At 34.6% G+C, this 20,360-nt stretch overlaps 1 protein-coding gene across 9 annotated transcripts; it reads right to left on the bottom strand.

The window, feature by feature from the left end:
• Positions 1-297: 297 nt before the first annotated feature.
• Positions 298-9,305, bottom strand: LOC148194264 (uncharacterized). Of its 9 annotated transcripts, none has more exons than XM_088096847.1 (11): positions 8,998-9,305; positions 8,570-8,701; positions 8,202-8,377; positions 7,617-7,684; positions 7,386-7,487; positions 3,262-3,381; positions 3,026-3,181; positions 2,241-2,360; positions 1,917-2,046; positions 1,394-1,694; positions 298-663 (listed from the first exon to the last, which is right to left on the bottom strand). In XM_088096847.1, the coding sequence occupies exons 2-10, from the start codon at positions 8,677-8,679 to the stop codon at positions 1,567-1,569; spliced, it is 1,110 nt and encodes a 369-aa protein (XP_087952973.1). In that variant the 5' UTR covers positions 8,680-8,701; positions 8,998-9,305; the 3' UTR covers positions 298-663; positions 1,394-1,566. The 9 variants fall into 9 exon arrangements, with proteins under 9 accessions (XP_087952973.1, XP_087952969.1, XP_087952967.1 ...); XM_088096843.1 differs by lacking the exon at positions 3,262-3,381 and having other exon boundaries at positions 1,394-1,478; positions 1,540-1,694; positions 8,998-9,295; XM_088096841.1 differs by lacking the exon at positions 3,262-3,381 and having other exon boundaries at positions 1,394-1,456; positions 1,540-1,694; positions 8,998-9,293.
• Between the last annotated feature and the right edge of the window lie 11,055 nt (positions 9,306-20,360).

Below are 20,360 nucleotides of genomic sequence, written 5' to 3'. Positions count from 1 at the left end.
AATGTATAATATCTAAATCATCTATAAAATATTAATTACTAAATATAAGATGACACATATGTTATACATATATTATTAAACTTACTTTCCATTTTATATATATAAAAACGTGTATTAAATGTTAATGTAAGAAAAAAATATTTAATCATACTATTGATAATAAAAAAATTATATTATAATACTATACATAAAAATAAAAACATGTCATAACCTTCACCAATGACTTATGGTCCAATATATTAACGTAATTGAAATATATAAGGAATAACATTAAAACATGAGCACACGCACACCATATGACCGCATCCTAATGTCATTTCCAAAAGAGAAAAAGAAGCAATGAAAGTGGCAGAGCACTGTCAACCTAAAAAGAAGGAAAGCTATGATCATTTTTATTATTTTTACATATATTTTAAATATGTACTGAAGGATTGCATGGACAAACAATTGCAGAGGCAGTTTGAGTGAATAGTGAAACAAGGTATTTTTATCTAAGGACCTTTCCCACGAATGCCAACCATTCCCTTGCACCCTTGGTTAATCTCCCTGACATCTACTACAGGAAGAATGGGATTTAAACTCCATGATGATGAGTTGCAGTAGGAGAGATGACTAACTATCAATGGTTCAATTCAAGTTTAGGACTCCTGTCTTCCTTGCATCCTGAAATCGTATCAACAATTTCTCAATTCTTGTGATCATCATTCTTAGACTTATCAAACTTTCCTTTCAAGTTTCTTTGTTTTGTTTTCATTATCCAATTTTTAATTCATTTCATCAATTAACCCAAATTTACTCTCATTTTTTTTTTGTTGCAATGGTATCAGTTGTCTTTCCAGTTTCAGCCAAATGTTCCTTAATTCCTTAAATTATTCGTCACTTTTTTCTGCGATGAAGTTAACCCTAGCAGAACTTTTTAATTTGAGCAAGAAAAAAACATTCATTTCATGTATTTTGGTTAACAAAAGTAATCAATTTAAATTGAGGGCTCCGCTTACAGAATAAATATATTCTTTGTTGTTCTAATTGTACAGGAGAGCAGAAGATTAAGAACATTCCATTATCAGTCTAAACTAAACATAACGTTTTATACAAACTATCCAAACTTCTACTAGTAGGTTGAACCCTAATGTGTATAAGAATGACAATCAATTATCACAAGTATAAAATTACCTAATTAAAACTTATTAGAGTTGATAGCATTTTTAAAAAAAAAAAGTCTACTAAAGTCTACACAAATACAAAGTTGGGAGCGTTTTCAAAATATTAGGAAAGTCTATAAATTTCACGCACTCTGGGAAGTCATTTTAAAACATGTTAATACATGAACAGATACAATTTTCATATAATTATAAATTTTACACCGATTGCAACGTTGTTGATTAGATCATACCTAAGGAGACCAAGAAATGACCGCAATATGTTCCACGTTACAGTGCAATTGGCAGATCGTATCCTATGCAACAACAATGGGAACACTGAAAACTTGTAAGAACTTATTCCAAAATGCTGAAGGAAGGCAGAATGTAAAGCTATTACCTAAATTTCCATTTCATTACAAAATCACTAATCAGAAGTTGACAATCTAGTCAAGCCACCAATCACTACAGCACTATCACTTGCAGAAACACATTCATCCTCAACATATGGGATTGTTTTCCTCAGGGTCAGATCTATTGGAATACTCTCATTGCCTGTAAACCACAAACATAGGCTGTAGCAACTATTCAAACTATAAATAATAGTAGTGAAAATATGCCCTTCACAATTGTTGGAGCCATGATAGCCACAAATATGAAGGTGGCTGTATAATATGCAGGCATGCGATCAAGTGTGCAGCCGTGATAGAAATGCTGTGTTACTAGCAATAATGCATATATGTAATATTATCCTTATAGCATGAGAGTTAGTGTTACCTGCATCTATGCTGTCCTGTTCAATACAAACGGCAGCATAATGAGAACCAGCTAACTCCAGAAGTCCAAACTGCCAATTGCTAGACGGATTCTTCAGCTCATCAGAAGTCTCAACAGTAATATCATGTGCCTGTCAGCAGAGAAAATTGCTAATGGAAGAAAAAAGACGACAAATCTCCTTCGAAAATTTAATATGCTAATACTAAAGCAAGTCTTCATGGCAGTTGACTCCAAAGGAGAAATCAATATATCGTCAAATAATGTCACTAATTAGGAGCTCTTTATATCTCAAATTCAAACAAACTTTACAAGAGCGAGGCATACCTTAGAAATCATATGAGGTGGAGTATGGAAGTTTCCTTTCACATGGTCTCCTAATCGCACGGTGAAACTCTTAAAAGGTGAGGCTGAGAAGCCCTTCCCTAGTGCTTTTACATATGCCTCCTGTAAATGGAGATGTCTTTGTGAGTAACGGCTGGATAACACATTGAATTTCATCTTACAGCAAGTTATGTTGACTAACTATATATTATCTTTATAATTAACAGTTGTTTCAACATATAAGTTTCAAAGGAAATTGGTGAAAATAACTCTACATTTGACTTCTAGTTGAATACTTAGCATAAAAAAGACACTAGTAAACAAATCAAAATTGAAAAAGAAATTTTATGTATGTCTATAGGAGATAGCCATAGACATTTTTTAAATGGAGCTAACAAAACAGAACAAATTATATAGACAAATTTGAAATACATTATATTAACTTGCATCTTAACCAGCAATAAGTTTTAATAAAATATTTATGGTTTTACCTGACATCAATTAATGCAAGAATATGCTTTGCAGGTAATTCCAGTTTCATAATAATATGGAAATACATTACCATATCTTCAAAGCTAATGTAAGGTAGAACACAGCAATGCCCCATTACAATTCAAAAAACAAATAATTCTCCAAGAAAATTATTGATATGATGCCCATACAAATAAAGTATTTCATTTTTTTCAATATAATAGTTCCAACTTCAAACAGTCACATTTGTTTCTAACCAGACTCTTTATTCAATAGGAAACCTAACAGCATTAGTGAAATTCAATCCAGTTACTAACCTTTAGAGTCCATAATTTAATGAGCTCTTGAAGACGGAGTTCAGGGTCCACAATGTGAGTCAACATTTCTATTTCCAAAGGAGAAAAGAAGCGTTGTGCAAAGGCTAATGTATCATTCTTTAACCTCCTTTGCTTCTCTTCCACATCAATACCAATCTACAATGAGAATGACAAGTTAAACAAGTTCAAAGAAAATGGTCTTCAAGAAAAATGAATATGATAGAAAATGTCATTACACTAGAAGAGAACACAATGCCTATGATGGGCCTCAACATAATGGGCCTTCCTTGATACAACATTATTGGAAGAGAAAAAAAGATAGGGATAAAGTAGGCAGTAAGGAGGAGACAATGGTACTGCAGGATAATAACAAAATGATGTTGTTAGGAGATGGAGAGTTTACGAGAGAAGGAATAAAACATTAAATGCCTAACTGCATTAGTAGTTAGGAAGGGCGGGGTTATTGGCTGTATAAATAGCAAAGAAACAATTGTAGATGGTTGTTGATTGTTTTGATTGTAGTTCTAATAGGATTTGTCATCCTGAAGGGGGAGGTTAGGCTCTCTGTATTCTTTGTACATTGGATTCTTGCGGTGATAATACAAGAAGAGATTATTCATTCTTACTGTCTTGTTAGTCTGGTTGTGTTAGAGAGATTTTTACCTAGGTTTCTTGATAGGAAACCTAACAATTTGGTCCGACCTGCCGGATCCCAAATTGGGCGCGAGAACGAGTTATGGAGGGAACGACGGAGGGAAGACTGGAGGCGTTGGAGATTACGATGGAAGAGATGAAGGCTGAGTCCACCGCCGTACGACGGGACCTACAACAATTAATGCAGATGATGGGGGCGCAGACTAACAACCACAACGACAACTCTGATGGGAGTCAAACGTCCGTGAATGAAAATCTACGGAGGCGCGATGAGGAAACTGGAGGAAGAGGGGGTGGCGATCATCAAGGGGTGCAAAATAATTGGAGGAAGAGGGTGGACTTACCCACGTTCGAAGGGCTGGAACCTCACAGTTGGATCAATCGGGCTGAACGATTTTTCGATATCTAGAAGGTGGTGGAGGAAGATAAGGTGGAACTCGCGTACATCAGCATGGAGGGCAACGTGAGTTACTGGTTCAAGTTTTGGAAAGAAAAGGCCACGAATCGTTCCTGGGAGGGCCTTAAAGCAACCATGATCAGCTGATTTTGGAGTGGGTTTCGGGGGTTCGTTTTCGAACGACTGGCGACGTTGCGGCAAGAGGGAACCGTGGAAGATCACGTTCGCGAATTTGAGATGTTGGTGGGGCAAACCCGTGGGTATCGGAGGAGTAGGTTTTGGGTTATTTCCTCGCCGGATTGTGCGAGGACATCAAGGGGCAGGTTCGAATTCTTGATCCTCAGGAGCTGATGGTTGCGATGAGAATTGCGAGAGACGTGGAGGACGCAATGATCAGAGCGAGAGGGGGAAGTTGGAATGAGACCAAGAATTCGCAATCTTGGGGACGAGAGATCGGAGAACTAACAAGAAACGAGATCAGTCGCCCTAATCCGAGTCGACCGAGCGGGGCAGAAAGCGTAGGATCGGTGAGAAGAGAAGGAGTCACAACAGGTGCCAACACTAGACCGAACGGTATGGGCGGAATGAACGGAATGGGGGGACCGAATGGTATGGGCAGACCGAACAGTATGGGCGGGAGCGACAACAGAAGCTAAACGGTGAGGAACTTGCCTTATCCTGAGTTCCTGAAGAGAAAAGAAGAGGGGCAATGTTTTTGATGTGGGGGACCATTCGCGCCCAGTCACCAGTGTCTAGAAAGGAGCCTGCAGGTGGTACTCTTAGCAGAGGATGAAGAAGATAATGAAGAGAAGGATGTGCCACCACCCAAGCCTCCTGAATTGAATTGGAAGACATAGCTAGTGGGTTTCCTTCATACGGTAACACATTGAGGAAGGGGGCCATGAGATCAAGCTTCCCGCTTCCAACCTTGAGGACAAGGTTGTTCGGCAGCGGGGTGTAATGTTAGGAGATGGAGAGTTTACGAGAGAAGGAATAAAACATTAAATGCCTAACTGCCTTAGCAGTTAGGAAGGGCGGGGTTATTGGCTGTATAAATAGCAAATAAACAATTGTAGATGGTTGTTGATTGTAGTTCTAACAAGATTTGTCATCATGAGGGGGGAGGTTAGGCTCTCTGTATTCTTTGTACATTGGATTCTTGCAGTGATAATACAAGAGGTTATTCATTCCTACTGTCTTGTTAGTCTAGTTGTGTTAGAGAAAGTTTTACCTAGGTGTCTTGATAGGAAACCTAACAAATGCATTGCGAAAGGAGAACAAAGAGTGATGCATTCCAAAGACAGAGTGGGTCACAGGGTGCAGTAACATTTTGTGATAAACTGCATTCCAAAGACAGAGAAGATGGATACAAAAATGGTGCTTAAAAGGAAGAACATTGAACTGGTACCAATGGTGGGAATATCAAGTATTGATGGTGATGTGCAGATATTCCAACAATCACTTTTTGGTCAATTTTAGATGGAACCTACAGAGAATCCATACAAAGTGTTGATGGGATTAAAGCAAAGGGGCTTGATTATTGAGTATCAAGAGAAGTTTGAACCACTCCCTGCTTCACTGTGTTTCGTAGACGAAGGAATTCATGATCAAAGCTTAACAAAATGAATTGAAAGACGAAATCAAAGCAGAAGCAAGGATAACTGGTTCAAGCAACTTAACATAAGGGGATCTTTTTTTTAAAACTCCAAGGAGGATGGGCATGATAGAGTTTGACAAGAATCATCCATTCCTTTTTCAAAGACGACGAGCCGCCCACCTTCATTACCTAAGATGAAGAATTCTCACCCATGCTACGAGTCTGCGGTCAAGCGCAATCTGAGATCCCTCGTCGATAGACATGAACTAGGCAAGTCTGAATCCCTTTCTGTTTTGTTTTATCAGCTGATCTTACGAGCTTTCATAGAAAGCCTATTGCACATCATAATGGAGATGGCACAAAAGATTGAGATGGACCCTTGGGTAGAGAAGTTGGGCCCAACACTAATAAAACCCCATTGGGGGCGGGAGTAGGGAGTTTGGGCCCAAGAAGGGACAAGGCCTCAACCCTCTTACTGCTAGGGACAATGAATCTTAACTCGCCCATTAGTTGGAAGTCGGATTCAGACCCAAGGTAAAGGAGGAGGCAATTGGTAAGTGATGTGAGTTCCAATTAGAGAAGGTTGGGCTTTAAGAAATTGAAAGACTTGAGATTACTCAAAAGCTTGAGCAGTGCAGACTTGAGACATTACCTAATTGAGGTGCAGCAACACGAACAAGTCATAGAGATTAAGGGTGATGTAGCATTATCCCAGGCTGTGACATCATTAAAAACCACAAGAAAACGGTTGAGAAATGAGGCAGAAGATTACTATGTGGAATTGGGGATGATGAATATAGTTTGCATGGAGCTATCAACTCATATTCCGGATGGAACCCCAAAAGAATTAAAAGAACTATTAGAAAAATTGGGAGACATGGTTAACTTAAAGGCCCAACCCTATAAATTGAGATCATTTGAAAAAAGTGTGAATGAATAGTCCCAGTTTCTATGGGTTGTTCAAGGTTTTCTTACTTGTTGCTCCTTATAAACTTTTCTCACCTGAAATTGGGAATGAAAAACTTGTTGCTGTTTATAAACTTTTCTTACCTGAGACATCAAGGTTACATCCAATCGTTCATATCTCTCAACTCAAAAAGGCTCCTCCATCTAGTCAGCCAATTCGAGAACTTTCTACCTTTCCTAAGAAGGGAATTGGAATTGCAAGCCAAAGCTACAAATGTGGTAGCAGCTAGGAAGTTGTTAAATGGAAACTGCGAGGTACTTATACAGTGGGTGGGGTTCCCCCAATGAGGACGGCACTTCAAAGGAATTTAAATTGATTCAAACAGTTTTTCCTGATTTTCACCTTAAGGACAAGGTGCAGTTCAATTGTCCTCAACAAAAGGGGCCTCCTTCGAAACAATACTATCAAGGAGAAAAATAAACAGGGATAAAATGGAAAGTTAAGAGGAGAATATGGTTGTGCAGGATCATAACAAACTGCATACACGGCAAGAGGAGAGAGGAGGTAGGGATGTGAAAATTTGGGACAGAATTAATTTGGGATATTTTGGGGGCTGATGTTGCCACATAGCAGCTTCTAATTCTCTCTGGTTTAGATCTTATTTTTTGGCATTTTTTGTTTCTGCTCAGACTTGTAACCATGGGTTAACGTTAAAGTTTTACTTGAATTCAATAAAAGAATAGTTCCTTGAAGAAATTCTTTTACAAATAAACTACAGCTGTGAAATAAAATACTGAATACATACAGCTGAACCCACAGTTACTCCGCAAGCTATCAAAGACGAAGTGTGTGAGATATTAAAATGCAGTGGTGGGCGGCTCCAATCATCAGCATATGGCCAGTCCAGCTATTCAAATGTGCTACCATAAACCGTTAATATTTACACGAAAGCTCAATGAACAAGGCATATACCAATTATGCAAAAAGAAAGTGCAAAACATACAAAAGTTAATAAATTAATAATTCAAAAACACACCTCAGGCTTGCCATAATTGTTCTTCCTAAACATTAAAGATTTTGGATCAATTTGACAATTCGTCTGATCTAGCAGTAAACAATAATCATTAGATATTCAGTCATGATATAAAATTATCAAAACCAAATGAAGCAAAGCTGTAACAATATACTAAGTACAGATGTAACCATGACAGATAGTTTCATACAATTCAAGGTCCATGAAACAAGTAGGTACTAAGTGCAACTAATCCATTTATCTTAAAATTGTTATTAAGCTAAGGTTAGGAGTAAAATAATATAGTTGATTCCCAAATTTTTTTGGTGTATATAGTAGCTCATTCTGGACGAAACAGGCAACCAGCCAAAATAAGTGATAAATTGCCACTTGATAATTAGTAGCTATGGTGGCATATACCAGGTTATGAAACCACAATATTTTAGTCCATTAAACCCTATATAGTGACTGAAAATGTATATGACTTGCATAGATTGCAATATCATAGCTTGGTGATTGGTAAGCAATTCAAACAGTGTTAGAAAAATGAAAAAACGAAAAAGGAAGAAGAAAAACTAAGATATACGGAACCAGAATAATATAACTCACATCTTGCTAATGTGGTGCGAACTAATGCACGGGCCAGCAGAGCTCTTTTCCTTATCTGTTCCCCGCGCATGGTAATTATATTTTCTTTCTCACAAGGCGATAGAATTTCTAAATATTGGTTCAATAGGTTTGTGCTCTTGACCTCATCAGGTAAAACATACCAAAAATGAACTTCCCTGCATTAAAATAAAAATAGTTGGTCCCTAATACATTTAATAACATTTTACAAGATACATAAGCAACATAAGTCTTCACTAAAAACGCAAATGTAATCCACAACACTATCATCTTTAGCTAAATATAAGAAACATAAATGCACTGTTACATATATACAAGGAGTCAAATAAAAATACTCAATTGGTTTATACCTTTGTGCAGGGAGTTGCACAGGGAGCAAAGATGATGAAGCAGTGGCGAGACTCCTTCCCAAGCAATGTATATTCATCATCAGCAGTGCTTTGTCTCGCAATGAAGTCATGCACACAGAGGACCAAGAGTACCTAGTATTATTACATTGTATTCAAAATCAATTCTTTAGAAACGTATGTTTGTTTATCAAACTCGCGTGTTAACTCGTAAATTCGAGTTTACGTTCCATACCGATTGCCCGAGTTGACTCGGAAGAAAATTCGTTTCTTATGCAGGATTGGTAGGCTCGTTGTGAACTCCGTGAGCTCGGCCACACTCGAGAGCTTGCAATCGAGTTGGCGAGTCCAGAGGGGTTTTCTTTTTAACCCAAAACGACGTCATTGATCGCCGTTTCTTGTGCGGAAATTAAAAAAAAAAAAAAACTCACCGTGATTAGGCTCGCTATACTCCTCCACCTCGTGGATTAGGGTTCGCTGTTCTGGTCTCCGTTGGCTGCGCTGTGTCATTATCTTCTGTGCTGTGTCATTCTCTTCTCCGGCCACGCCAAACCCACCGTAGTTTCGCTATGTGGTGATGCCTCGTGCTCTGCTCTGTCGTCGTGCTTTCTGGTCGCGGTTCTCTCTGCTCGTAGCTCTCTCCGCTCGCGGTTCTTGTTGCGGTTCTCTCGGCTCGTGGTTGTGATATGCTCGATGGTGTTATGCTCTACGCTGCACGCGGTTCTTAAGCTATATGAAACAAATTTTCGTTAATTTTAATTGCTCTTTTTAAATTTTGTAATTGAAAATTAAAATTAGGTAACAATTAAAGGATCCAATTCTGAGAGCAATTCGAGAGTATCTTATCTTAACATTTCATGTCTGGTAATATTTATGTGAACCTATCCATTAATACTGTAAACTTATTTTAATTAATTATACTATTAAAATATTAAATTAGTATATTATTTGTATAGATTCCCTATAAACTCTTACGAATTTACTAGTTAAATTGATGATCTTATTGAGAACAATTTTTTACAACATTTTGACACAGTCACATGTCGCGTTGTCAATGGTCCATGTAGAAAAGAAAATAGAAAACGAAAATGATGTGGAAATGAAGGGTTGGAGGGGTTCAAGTGGCGAGTTTCATTTTGGGATTTCAAAAACAAAATATTACTTTGGGTTGGAGAGAACCCTAGAGAGAAGGAGCACCCATTAGAGTCTTCACAGTGAGCAAAACCGTCGTTTGACGGAGTTTTGACCATTCGTCGGACCAGTGTTGTTCTTCGAAGCACATTCCGCCGTTTGGAAGCATCGGCCACCGAAACCGCTGCCTTTCCACCGTTCCGCCGCCGTGGAATCGTTCCTTTCGCTAATCGTTTGTTGTTGTTTGGTGGGTTTTAGTTATATTATAATTTTTTTTACCATTCAGGGGTTCTTTTGTTTTAAGGGTCTTATTGAGATTTTTTTTAACCTTGTTAATGTAATGGAGGAACTTGGTCAACAGAGTGAAGCTTCTCATGAGTAAGGGATGGTAATCTTTTTTGTCTATTGGTATTGTGATGTAATGAGTATTTGATTCCTGGACGTGGGTCCTCTTGCTTGCCGCTGGTGAATTTTTCTAATGGATTGAAATTATGTGGCTAGAGATGTGTGGTGCTTTATGTTTGATCATGGAGTTTTATATATGTAAGTGGCGTGTAAAGTTTATTGTGAATGATTAGGCAAATATCTAATGTAGTATATAATTTGGATCATTATATTGTTTAAGTCTATGGATCATTGTGAAAAATAGTGCTTAGTAAAAAGTTCGTGCAATTGTGAGTAAGGATACAAATTTCAATGTTTAAGGTATATTTTGGAGGTAATTGAAGTGCAGTAACAATTTTACTCATTTTTGTTATAAACACCAGTATATATACCGAAGAGTCATGGTGATTAGACAAAAAATATGAAAATATCTAGATTATTTTATGATGTTCATTCGATGCTGGGATGGAATGTGTTCAGCAATCCTTGCATTGCTTTATGATGCAATATAATTGGTTATTTAAGTGGTTTAAGTCATGTAATATACTTCTTTGGGAGCTGATGTAAGAATTTATTGGTGCATTATTTATGGGTTTTTTTTTTCAAGTTTATGAGTCGTTGTTTAATTGATAAATTTTTAGATATTTGCTTTGAGAGTAAACGTATGCATATATGAAATTATGATGTAAGGTTTTATGGATTGAGTTTAAATCTATAATTGGTTGTTCCAGTAGTAAAAAAAATGTAGTAGTAATGGAGTAAATGATGATTTTTTAATTTATTTTTGAAGTACGGTGCAGATTGAAGAAATAGAAAATGTAATTGTGTTTTAAATATTGTATAAGCTATATTATGTAATATTAGTATAATGTAATTGTGTTTGGAAATTAAGAAAACAAAAGTGTGGGTTATGTATGGTGTAGGACTTTTTGTTTTAAGTCAATGTTGAGTATTGGTAAATAGTATATTATACTATATTATATATTATATTCGATACTTATTATTTTTTTTATGGTTCTTTTATATTATATAATAATATATTATATAACGTTTCTCAAATGGTATGTATTTAATGTTGATATGATAGCATTGTTTTTTTTTTATAAATACCATCTGTTTATTGTTTAATTGGTAAAATAATTGGTGTCATTTATTAAATATGATGTAATTTTTTTATTATAAGTTAACATAGAATTAAGCATTATTATTGTTCTGGTATTCATTGGACATTGGCTAAATAAGATTGACATTGACTAAATAAGATGATACAAGATTTTAGTTTGACGCAAGATACATTTCATTTGAGTAAGCTTAAGAATACATTTATTACATTAAAAATTTAGTGTGTAGTTTTAGATTTAGCTCTTTGATTAGTCATGGTTTTCTAGTTAAATACCTATTATGATGTATTACTTTTAATTCTGGAAAAGTGGTAGAAGTAACACTGGTACTTGTTCGGTGAAGGTCTTTGAGGATAGAGTCATGAGGGTGTATATTTGTCCGGTGAAGCTCCAAGAGGGTGGTGGAAAGTGTATACTTATCCAGTGAAGCTTTGAGAAAGTGGTGGGAAATGATATACTTGCCTGGTGAAGCTTTAAGAGAGTGGTGAGAAGTGGTGTACTTGCCAGTGAAGCCTTTTAGAGAGTAGTGAGAAATGTCGTTGTGTAACGGGGTGGTATAGTGCACCAGACTGGTAAAGTTCTTTAAGAGAGTGGTGGGGGATGATACTCAACCTTATGTTGTATGTGAGTAACCCAGTGGTGATTCAATATATAGTGAATGATTTCAAATAAATTAAGTTATGAGTATGTGAATGATCGAGTGAGCTTGTGTGTGAATCGGTTACTTTGATGCAAAATTGTGTAGTTATATGTTGGTGGCTTTGAATTTTGATAATGCGGTTGTTAATGATTTGATGTGAGGGCATGTGTCGGTATATGCAGATAGGCACTTTTTGGAAATTTTATTCTAAATTGATGTTTAATACTTATGTATGTTTATATGACTTGTTTCTATTAGCTCACCTTTGTATGTTGTGGTTCTGGTTTTCACCTACGATGATTGTACTTGTATGAGAGTGGATGTGTTACAGATGTAGCTAAAATGAAGTTGAGCAGCAAGATACATGGGAGAACTATGAGATTTTAATTTCAATGCAAATAGTTTTGTAATGAAATTCTATGAATGTGTTAGTTACATTTGATTTATGAAGTTTTCTAAATTTAGTTATAATAAATGGAAGTGTTTATTTAAATTGTATCTCACAATGGTATAGAGTTAAGTTTTAAAAAGTTGTTGTAAACCCGTGGCATCCTAAACTTTGAGGTGTTACACTTACCTATTGCAGGTACATGTTTTTTATGTAATTGTTAATGAAAGATAATGATTTGTTATGGTTTTTTTTATCAGTTTTGATGTGAATGATGTTTGATTTATATTTTGTAGATTTTGTTTTGTCACCATTTTGTGACATCAAACTCAACGTACAGTACCCGGGTAACAAAATTCTCAAGGTTATTGAAACTGTTTGATATCAATATTAGTGAGAAGTTCATCAGAAGTGCTTTGGCTAAGGGATCGGTGAGTAGTTGGTGATTTGAGGAATGTGTTGGTGCAATGTATTTTATATTTCATGTTTTATATAATGAAATTTGTTTATTTTTTGAGGTTGTTGTTGATGTTGGCATGTCGAAAGAAGAGCTTTGTTATGATATGGTGAAAGAATTTGTTCAAAATTATGGTATGCCATTTAACAAACAAAATAGAGGAGAGATAAGGAAAAAATAATGTATATCGAATGAAGGTTGTACCCCGAAGGTTGTTCAAAATTCGGGCGAATAGAACTCCATTTACTGAAGATGGTAGAAGAAAAGAATGAGTAGTTGAATAAGTTGTACTAATATTTAAATGTTAAGAACTTCAGTTGAAGATGTTCAAGTACAATAGGAAATGTAAATGTTAGTTAATACGTTGACGTACAAATAATTGTTGTTTCCCATTAATTTGAATTGAATTTCATTGTATCAAAGTGGTTGAATGAGATTTGTTTTATGTTTTATGTTTGTCAGCATTCAATGAAGTTGTTACCCAAGTATTAGAAGTTAGCATTCATGTTTGGTATTATTTGAACTATGGTCCTGAAGGTGTATTGAAGATATATTCCTTATTTTTCAATATCACTTTGTGACTTAGGGTGTATGTTTTGTTCATGATAGAGCATCCTTGTTGAAATTAAAGTTGTTTGGACATGATACTTAATAATTTAAGTTGAAAAACTTTATGTAGAAGTCAGTATACTATTACGATGTCGACAAGTGTACCGAATCGTATCAAGTAATAATAAAATGGTAAGACCAAGTAACGTTTCCCAAAGGACTCACAACACTAAACAATTATGTGATTACCCAACTAATTAGGACTTTTGAAGAACAATTCAGTGGTTTTGAATGCAAATGCTATAGAAATAAACATGAATGCAATTTTGACCAATTGAAAGAAAAACACAAAGATGAATGGATGATGTTGAAAACATGAGATGAATATGTTGTTGGGGTTTAGATTTCACCAAGTTCCCTCTCATGCATATATGAATTCATCTTCTTCATTAATGTTAATATCACTTTCTAAATTACTTAAATCTGATGTCTCGGCGAAGAAAGCATATCCTTAATTACTAGTTTACAATGTCTAGTCTCCCTAACAATTAATTCTGCATTACAAACACACAGAAGCTTAAGATAACCAAAACTCATATCCCTATGTCTAGGTAATACTGCTTTTGGGAGCAATTCTCCAGATCTAGGTTTCCCCATATATGTCCATATCACGAAAACCAATAATCATGTCATGAATGAGTTAAACATCACAAGCATTAAGCACAGAAGAATAACCCTAACAATTAATGAAAGAAGCATAAAAATATTGGAATCAATTCAAATACATGAGAGTTCACAAGGTTACATCATCCCCCAACAACAAAGAATGTTTAGTTCCCCATCGTCATGGAGAAACTAGATGAACAATGGAATGAAAAAGATAGAAAACCCTAAAAACTGAAGAGGAGAGCTTCCGCATCCACTTCTGCCTTTAGAGAGTTGGAGAAAATCTGAATTTATGTCAATTCTGTCAAGAGATACTATCTCTAGGTCGAGCTAATCCTTAAATAGGGCTGAATTGGACCATAGGCCAACATTGCCACCGCTCAGCGCCCCTACTTAGGGCGCTCAGGCGTGCTTGCGAGAAGAATGGCGCTCAGCGTCTAATGGAGGGTGCTCAGGCGTGAAATGTTACAAGAAAGATGGCGCTGAGCGCCCCACAAAGGGCGTCCGGGCGTGAATGCATAATGCTAAGGGTCATGAAAAGGGTGCCCAAGCGTGAGTGCGACCTTCTGCAACCTTCTCTTCTGGTGCTCTTTCTGTCCTTTATGAGTTCCAACTTCTTGACAACTTAACTCCTCTTCCAATTCATCCCATTTTCCTACAAAACCAAAGGGATTTAGTGATAAAATCTTCAAGTGTAACCTCAACTCTCTAATTTCCCAAAATAAACCAAAATCAAGAGAACAAACAAGTTTCTAAGTTAAAAAGGGTTCATTTGATGTCAAAATTTACTCTCAAATAACGGTGAAATCAAGCGTTATCATATACCCGGGTGTGCATAACTCATTACGTAAGTCCCCAGTTATTTGAACTATGGTCCCGAAGGTATATTTGTTGTTTTTGGAGATCATTTTATGACTTAGGGTGTATGTTTTGTTCATGATAGAGCATCCTTGTTGAAATTACAGTTGTTTGAACATGAGATTTATATTAAACTTCATCCTCAAGGAACCATTGTTTCTACATCTCTTGGTGCAAAACTGCCTTGGTACCAAAGGCTAAATAAATGAGGACTACGCAAAGGTTTTGCACAAGCAGGTTAACTTTGAAAATGACATTGATTTTCAAGTGCATAATTTTTTTAAAGATTTATTCGACACAGAAGTCATGTTCAGCCAATGATTATGAGATTTATATTGAGCTACATCTTTAAGGAACCATTTTTTCTACAACTCTTGATGCAAAACTGTCTTGGTACCAAAGGTTCAATAACTAGGGACTTTAGGTAAAGATTTTGCACAAGTAGGTCAACTTTGAAAATGACATTGATTTTCAAGTGCAGATTTTTTTAAGACTTATTGGACATAGAAGCCATGTTCAGGCAATGATTATGAGATTTATACTAAACTCCATCTGCAACGAACCATTTTTTCTACAACTCTTGGTGCAAAACTGCCTTCGTACCAAAGACTAAATAAGTGGGGACTTTAAGCAAAGGTTTTGCACAACTGGGTCAACTTTGAAAATGACATTGATTTTCAAGCGCAAAATTTTTTTTAACACTTATTTCACATAGAAGTCATGTTCAGCTAATGATTGACATTTATACTGAACTCCATTTTCAATGAACCATTTTTTCTACAACTCTTGGTGCAAAATTGGCTTGGTACCAAAGGATAAATAACTGGGCACTTTAGGTAAAGGTTTTGCACAAGCAAGTCAACTTTTAAAATGTCATTGATTTTCATGTGCATATTTTTTTTAAGACTTATTGGTCATAGAGTCATGTTCAACCAATGATTATGAGATTTATATTGAACTCCATCTTCAACGAACCATTTTTTCTACAACTCTTGGTGCAAAATTGCCTTGGTACCAAAGGCTAAATAACTGAGGACTTTAGGCAAAAGTTTTGCACAACTAGGTCAACTTTGAAAATGACATTGACTTTCAAGTGCAGAAATTTTTTTAACACTTATTTTGCATAAAAGTTATGTTCAACCAATGATTATAACATTTATATCCAATTTTGTGCTTTTGAGGCAAACATTTTGCATATCTTGGTCAACAAAGTTCATGCCATTCATTTTTAAGTGCACAATTTATTTTTCAACATTTAATGTACATACAACCCTATACATGGGACACTTAACACACATAATGACATCTACATTTGGTGGGGACTACAGTACAAATTTCTAAGACAAAAAATGGTCATTCTTTTATTCAACCATGTGGTAATCAACATAAAAAATAACACAAAATGATCATTATTATCTTCAAAATGATGAAACACATTGAAATCAACACTGAAATATAGTAATCTCAAATTTCATTATCAATAAATGTAAGGAATACATTTCTTTTATCATTTCTAACAAAAAATATGTACATATACACCTAATGAATACATTCTGAAACAATTCTAAGAAACCATAAATCACATTGCAACAATTCCTATTGTACAACATTTACAACAGTCCTAAATGTTGCAACACTTCATCCCTCTACACATTGTCAACATCCAAAATCCAATCACAAACATACTTCTCCCTAACCTGTTCTAGTTCCTCCTGAAAAACAAAAAAAAAATGCACACAAAATCAATATAATGCCCAATGTTCTATCAAAGGTCCAAACGATCAAAATTTTTATAACTTACACTTGTGTAATTGGGCATTGTTTTCCCTTCGTATTTCTCAACACCATCCCACAACTCCATAAATTTGAAAACAATAAATCCACAATCATATCTACATCAAACAAAGTCCAAAAATACAAATAATGTAATATTAGTTCAATCAAATCAAGAAATTTTATAATAAAAAAAACAAGATTAAAAACTTACGAGTTCGATTAGATTGGAGTGTGCACGTGTTGGACCTAAAAAGACAGTTTGTTGTCTTTGTAACAATTGAACAAATGTCCAAAAAATAATTCAAGATTATGTGCCAGCAAAACAAGAAAATTAACTTGACTTTCCAAACTACTAAATCAATTTACAAATACAAAGTACATCCATCAATTACAAGACTTACAATTAAAGTGTCAATCTTTTTCCGTTCTTTTCTATTGTGGCCAACAGTGTCCAATGAAACATTTCCATGAATGAAATCTTCACGTCAAAAGAATTTCCTATTTCTTCAATCTACACCATACTTCAAAAATTAAAAAAAAATCACCATTTACTCCATTACTACTACATTTTTTTTACTACTAGAACAACCAATTATATACTTAAACTCAATCCATAAAACCCTACACCATTCCATTCCCAGCATCGAATGAACATCATAAAAGAATCTACATATTTTCATATTTTTTGTCATCACCGTGACTCTTCGATATTATATATATATATATATATATATATATATATATATATATATATATATATATATATATATATATATATATATATACACACACTGGTGTTTATAACAAAAATAAGTAAAACTGTTACTGCACCTCGATTACCTCAAAAATATAACCTAAACACTGAAATTTATATCCTTACTCATAATTGCACGAACTTTTTACTAAGCACCAGTTTTCACAATGATCCATAGACTTAAACAATATAATGATCCAAATTATATACTACATTAGATATTTGCCTAATCATTCACAATAAACTTTACACGCCACTTACATATATATATATATATATATATATATATATATATATATATATAAAGCTCCATGTAGACTTAAAGCACCATACATCTCTAGCCACATAATTTCAGTCCATCAGAAAAATTCACTAGAAGCAAGCAAGAGGACCCAAGTCCAAGAATCAAATACTCATTGCATCACAATACCAACATACAAAAAAGATTACCACCCCTTACTCATGAGAAGCTTCACTTTGTTGACCAAGTTCCTCCATTACACTACACAAAACAAGGTTAAAAAAAATCTCAATAAGACCCATAAAACAGAAGAACCCCTAAATGGTAAAAAAAATTATAAAATAAGTAAAACCCACCGAACAACAACAAACAATTGGTGAAAGAAATGGTTCCACAGCGGTGGAACGACGGAAAGGCGACAGTTTCGGTGGTCGATGCTTCCAAATGGCAGATCGACGGCAAAATGGGCTCCGGTGAACAACGCTGGTCCGATGAACGGTAAAACTCCATCAAACGACGCTTCTACTCATCACGAAGACTCTACTGGGTGCTCTTCTCTCTAGGGTTCTCTCAAACCTAAAGTAATATTCTGTTTTTGAACTCCCAAAAAGAAATCCACCACTTGAAACCCCTACAACCTTTCATTTCCATGTCATTTTCGTTTTCTTTTTTCTTTTCCACATGGACCATTGACAATGCAACACATGGCTGTGTCAAATTATTGTCAAAAATTGTTGTCAAAGTATCATTATCCTTTTATTTTTTCACCATCCTATTTTTTCTTCTCACACCTTACATTTCACAAACCTTTCAAATCACATTCCACCTTTCAAATCACATTCCACATCACATTCCGCATTACATATTCTTTTTATCTACTCTTTCCACCTCTTCTTTATGTTAATTTTTCTATTCTAACTTTTCTAATTATTTCATTTACTTTTTCAAATTATACTTTATTCATATAATTTCCCTACCATTTTTTTATTATTTCAATCATTCATTTTCTCCATCTACTTTTCCACTCCACTTTTTATATTAATTTCTCACAGTAACTTTTATTTATTCCATTCACTTTACTAAATTATATTTTATCCACCACTTTCTCCACCAACCTTTTTTATTATTTCCTTTCTCCATTTTCTCCATCTTCCTTTTCACCATATTTTTATATTAATTTCTTACTCTAATTTTTATTTATTCCATTCGTTTTTCTAAATTATATTTTATCCACCACTTTCTCCACCAATCTTTTTTTATTATTTTCTTCATCTATTTTCTCCATCTACTTTTTCACTCCAATTTTATATTAATTTCTTACACTAACTTTTATTTATTCCATCCACTTTCTTCATCTAATTTCTCCACCCACTTTTTATATTAATTCTTTCACTTATTTTTCACACTTACTTTTTCTATTCACTTTTTGAAAATTATATTTTATTTCCTCTAATTTTTCCACCTACTTTTTATATTGTTTTTTTCATCCACTTTCTCTACTCATAACTCTATAAATACTCACCTACTCTGTCACTCCATTTTTATACACATACACTTACATACACACACATATTTCTTCTCTCCCACACTACCACTCTTCAACAACACACATTTTTTTCCTCCACATCATTACTATTTTCTATTATTTCCCTAATTTCATCACTTTTACCATATTATCATAATTCCCCATCTTCTTTCTCCATATTCTACAATCACCAAAAACTTCAACAAAGTTGGATTAAGGTAGTGCTTTTAGGGTTTTGCTTTTACATTTTGGAGACACTCTTAACCTATAAATAGAGGTGTTTCTACCCTTGTATTCTCATTTTGAGATTAGTAATGAAATGCTGCTGAAATATTGAGTCATTCTATTAGTCTCTAAAGTCAAGGCTAAAACATCTCATGTGGTCTCCTCTAGTCACCTTCCTCTAAGAGTTGGTCTAACCTCTCTAAGAGCACCATCAAACACCACCCCATCACCACCAAAACACCAAAGGACGTAAGAACCTTGCCCTTTATCCTTCATAGATTTTGCATCTTCATATCACCATAGTCTTTCTTCATGCTTTGGCCTTACCTAGCTTGAAGAGGTTGTTATTATCACCATAATTTCACAAATGTCACTACGTTATATACTTGGTTTTTCATAAATCCAAGATATTAGGTGAAGTTAAATGATCTTTTTACACTAGTGTAAATAATGATACATCTTAGTCAATTAATTTTTTTGGTGACTTGTTTTAGTATAAACCACCCAAAACATATATGTTAATACATTACGCTATGATAAGAAAAAAACATATATTAATACATTAAGGTATTAAGGTGTGATAACATGAACACAATGATACAACAAATTTTACGGAGAAAAAAAATCAACGAATAAGTATTTAAAAATTAGGGTTAAATATGTTTGTAATTCATAAATTTGGATGCAAAATTAGAATTTGTCTCCCAAAATTTGATATGTTCTGGTTCTTAAACTTTAGAAAAAAATGAATATAATCATTTTTATCCAACAACAATAATTTTTTTTTATGTTTTATATACTGACATGAGTTTAAGTGTGTCAAACGGTATAAGCAACTCAAACACTAGCCTAAAACATTGTTTGATATGTAAAAAAATTAATTCAGTTGAGTAAAGATGATTATATTTATTCATTATTAAAGTTGGGAATTAAATTGTATCAAAGTGATAGAAATAAATTCCAATTTTATATCAAAGTTTAAGAAATAAAAACATATTTAATTGTTAAATTATCATAAAATAGAGATTATGTATAACTTGCTTTTTTTTTAAAAAGAATTAGACTATAAATCATACTGG

Source organism: Vigna umbellata, chromosome 8 (assembly GCF_029865625.1).
Source record: "Vigna umbellata cultivar VRB3 chromosome 8, Vumbellata_1.0, whole genome shotgun sequence".
Classification (NCBI taxonomy): Eukaryota; Viridiplantae; Streptophyta; class Magnoliopsida; order Fabales; family Fabaceae; genus Vigna; species Vigna umbellata.
This window is presented reverse-complemented; position numbering and strand designations above follow the sequence as displayed.